This window comes from Curcuma longa, chromosome 9, assembly GCF_044706935.1.
Source record: "Curcuma longa cultivar G26 ecotype Majalengka, Jawa Barat chromosome 9, ITB_CL_G26_1.1, whole genome shotgun sequence".
NCBI classification, from domain to species: Eukaryota; Viridiplantae; Streptophyta; class Magnoliopsida; order Zingiberales; family Zingiberaceae; genus Curcuma; species Curcuma longa.
Window position 1 is genome coordinate 3,406,514 of NC_133869.1, and position 4,558 is coordinate 3,411,071.

At 41.1% G+C, this 4,558-nt stretch overlaps 1 protein-coding gene across 1 annotated transcript; it reads right to left on the reverse strand.

Moving 5' to 3' along the window:
* Window positions 1-764: 764 nt before the first annotated feature.
* LOC141835432 (uncharacterized) lies at window positions 765-1,537 on the reverse strand. Its single transcript, XM_074722888.1, has one exon. The coding sequence runs from the start codon at window positions 1,535-1,537 to the stop codon at window positions 935-937; it is 603 nt and encodes a 200-aa protein (XP_074578989.1). The 3' UTR covers window positions 765-934.
* Window positions 1,538-4,558: the final 3,021 nt, after the last annotated feature.

Below are 4,558 nucleotides of genomic sequence, written 5' to 3' on the forward strand. Positions count from 1 at the left end.
AGGATCTTTTGCATCAAAGGTCATCATTATGGATCTTAATGCGACAGGGAGCAATTGATGGATGGGGTCATTTAATTTCAACCCTCCCTTGCCCCCTCCCCACACACACTAACTGACTGAGGAAGCCAATTAAATACGACCTTGCGGGACATTAAAGGGGACTTCTTTTAGTTTTTCCGAAATAATGCAATAGAGAGAGAAAACGCGAAGACGAAAGGGAAGTTCCCTTGCAATTCCATATTTTCACCACGATTTTCCACCTTGATAGTCAAATTGAGTTACCCACCTCGAGAAGCGACATCAGCTATTAGCATCGACAAACTTTGTAGTCAGCCTTTCTCACCCTGAACTTGCCTCTTCGTTGATTTCCTCCGGCTCAGCTCTACAGAAGATCTGCTTCGACGACCCAGTCTGAAGCATATGTTAACACAACAGAATTGAACAAAACATATTAAATAAAAATAACTCAAAATTAAAAAATCGGATGAAATGGTTATTAGATACATTAGTTTTTGAAAGATCTTCACATAGTTTTATAGATTTTTGATTGAATGCATTTGATTTTAATCACACATTAAACTCGATGAACATGAGCTCACACAGTAAAACTCAAATTTACCTTTTCAGCGAATCGATACTGACTTCAACGCATCTTCTCTTCAATTTCCACCAAAACAAGATTACGTTTTCATAGATAAAAAGACAAAATAAACCTAACATCATACTTTGGGTAGTGATTAAAGACTACAAAAAGAGCACATTGCGATCCATCTAACACAAGCTCATCGAAATCTCCATTTGATTAATCGAACACACGGCATTGATTAATTACTAGTTTGGCGAAATAATTAGCAGGATCCACTCTATACTTCACGACATTAGTCTATCAGATCCTAAAGCATACTAACCGTAGCTCCCATGGCTGGATCTAAATCTAGAAACAGAGCAGCACAACGGAGGCAGTGACCATGAATCCAAATGTGCACATGAGGAATCCGAAGTGCATCGCCCAACTCCGCTTGAACTTGCCAAGGTAGCTCTCCGGCGGCTCCTGGTAGTGGATCTCGAAGTCCTCCGGCAGAAGCCGAGGGGGATCGCCTCCGGCGGATGCAGAGGAGGCGGCGAATCGCAGCTTGACGAGCTTGAGGCGGTCGGTCGCGAGGGCAAGGGTCAGCTTGTGGCACCGCCGCTGGTACTTGAACCCGTTGATGCAGCGGAGGATCTGTGCGACGGCGACGTAGAAGACGAGGTGGCCGAGGGAAAGGAGGACGATGGGGGCCCAGCAGTGGCGGCATTGGAGGCGTTCGGTCGAAGACCCCATCTGCGCAGCCAGGACCACAGCGAGGAAGAGGAAGAAGAGCTGGAAGAGGCGCCACAGTTCCTTCTTCTGCGCGTCCACGTCGCGCTTCTTCTCCAGGATTTTCTCGAAGTGGAGTTGGATGATGGTGTTCAGCGCCTGGATCGCAGCTTCCCGTCCCATCCCGGCCTCTGCCGCGTCACCGTCTCCGCCGTACCCTATCGCCGTCTCCGCCGCCATCCTCTTCTGCCCTTGAGCTCGGAGGTGAGAGCAGGCGAAAGGTGTTGGATGTAATGGTTTGAGATTGAGTACGGTGCGCCGCCAGTATATTATAGAGAAATAGATAAGGGGATTGGTGGTGGTTTCAAACTTTCAACGGAGCAGGCAATCGAAGGATGTTGTGGGGGAGACCGGCGGTGAGAATAAGCTCAATAGCAAGGCACGTGAAATGGGATTCACCGGTTGTCGTATTTGGCTCTGCCAGTGTCACTGTGAGGTTGACGCCTTGACGGGACCCGTTGTGTACGTTATAACAGGTCTCGTACGTTGTAAAAGTCCATTTTTAATTTGAAAAAAATATTAAAAAATTAAACAAGTTCAAATTAATTAAATTTCCTATTAAAATAAACTTAAATCAGTGGTGGCAAACAAGTTGAAACAAGGTCCAGCTCAACATAGTATAGATCGTACCGAGTATGACTCACCATCGTGCCATGTCGATCTTAACTTGGAAATCGGATAAGACTAGGTGAAAGGAGTTCGACGTATGAGCTGGGACCGGGCCAAGCACGGCATTAGCACAATCCGTAGTGCTCTAACGTTTTGAAAAATTATAAATGACCAAAATAACTAATAAATTTACAAAATAATCAGTTTAAGAATATTTTGATTAAATTAAACTTAAAATGATCAACTTATCTAAAATAAATAAATAAATACTTTTCAAAAAACAACACATTCTCTATCTTTCATTCTCTCTAAATTATTCTCTATATTTAAGATACAATAGAATATTATAATTTTGGTATTAGATAGCCTACATCTCCTCCTCTAGCAGTATAAATATTTAAAAATGTTATCAAAATTAAGTTTAACTAATTAAGGTAGACAAGACCATGATTACCAAAATACTTTTGTTTTGAGAACTAGTTATATTTTTTAAGTGTAAACTAAATCTAATCTCATCTAATCCAAAAATAATTAAATAAAGTCAAATCCAAATTAATGTTAAATCAAAATTCAAATTAAGTTTGAAAACTTGAACCCGCCTTGCACCAGGTTATTAAAATGGACAAATGATCAACATGAATAAAGTTAAATATATCAACAAATTTATAAGACCATTTCTTGGCGTGTCTAGCTCTAACACATAGTTATTAATGTTAGTGCAGGAAGCACTAGCAGGTCAAACCTGTGTTTTGATTATGGAACTAGGATCAAGTTAAGTATGTGGTTTGGCTAATCAAGTTGAAATGAGATTGCAGAGAAACAGGTTAAGTCCTAGTAAGTCTAGGCAAGAAGACTTGGCTAAGTCAACGTGCACCAGGCAAGATCCGGACTTGGGTAGTTGCGGATGAAATGGACTTGGGTCAGGAGGACCAAGTTGCAGAGAAGAATGGACTGATCAGGAGGATCAGTTGCGTTCAAAGTCCTGGGGGGCAACGACAGAGCCGAGCAAAAGTCCAACAGGTCAGGAGGACTGAGTTGGCATCAGGTAAATTCTCCCGAGGGGAGTGGGTGAGAACGCGTTCCTACGAGGGACAGTAGGCGCCGGTCTAACCCAGGATCTCACCGGAGATCCGAAGTTAAGACTCGAAATCGGTTCGGTAAGCTGACCGATTTGTTAAATTACTATGTATTTCGAGCTAACTTAATTTGCAGGAAAGAAGAGCTTGAAACAGTGGAAACTCCGGCCGAAAATTCAAGTTTTCGGGTCTGGAGTCGACTCAGATGAGTTCTGGAGTCGACTCCAGCCCAATCAGCACAAAACCGGAAGTCAGCGAGACAAAAGTCGCCGCCAGCGAAGCTGGAGTCGACTCAGACGGCGATCTGAGTCGACTCAGGTCAAGGCCTTATCGTCTCCGCCGCCACTGCGACTGGAGTCGACTCAGAACCAGGCTGGAGTCGACTCAGGAAGGATAAGCAGCGAAGCCGATAAACTTTTATCCGCCACGTCAGCTGGAGTCGACCCAGATGCCTATCTGAGTCGACTCAGGACGCCTATATAAGGCAGACGCGAGCAGCTCTCGAGAATTCACTTCTCTCATCGACCAAACGCCTTCCTTGTGTCCATTTAGCATCCGATCTTCGACGTTGGTGCCGAGACTACATCAAGCTACTTCAACAAGCACCGAGACGCCGAAATCATACTCCGGGAAGCGCAAAAAGTGGTATACAAAGATCATATTGTCATTTTAATTGTTTTATTGTAATCGAGCTTTCTGTAATCGGTTTTTCGACATATCCGCACGCAGAATTTTATCGAACTTCGAAAAGCGTTAAAATACGCTATTCACCCCCCCCCCCCTCTAGCGTATTTCCGATCCTACAATTAAATGGTCAATATTAATTTAATATCAACAAATTCGTAAGTGACTAGGCCTTCACCACCTCATCACTTCATTAATTTAATTGATCTAGGTAAAATCAAATTAAATCTCTAAATATATCATTGGGATCATCCACTTGGACAAAAATAAATATTAAATTTTTAAAACCACAAATGCTAATCAGAAAGTCTTTTTTTGTTTGTTCAGGTGTTCCTTGGATAACTCACAAGCTTATGTAGCTTTTAATTAATTTTTTCTGATAACGGTATCTTCTAAATTGTCACTTTTTATTTTCATGCAACTGAAGATAAAATTATTAAAAGTGAAAGATAAAATATATATATATATATTTTCTTAAATTATAAGATATGAAATTATTCATTGTATGTTATATTTTATCATTATTCTTTGTGCGGTAGATGTCATGAATAAATTATTTTTTCTTCAATTTAGTTGATTATGTTCACCACTATATATATATGTATATATATGACTTCTTAATCAAGAACAATGCCCTTTTCAGGTACTTATAGTTCTTCTAGTAGTGTAATCCTAGTTAAAATCGATGAGGGCTTCTTTATTCTTGATTATGAGGGTAGTCTTCCTCATCACCTTTATTAGGGGGCGGGTGCGGGTTGAGTTTTGTTGGATTCAAATAATTATAATTGAATATTTGTTATATCGAATAGGAAAAAAATACTTGATCACTACT

What these genes read in the sequence shown, in the direction of transcription:
- LOC141835432 (XM_074722888.1), bottom strand. Translation starts at nt 1,537, where the DNA reads ATGGCGGCGGAGACGGCGATAGGGTACGGCGGAGACGGTGACGCGGCA.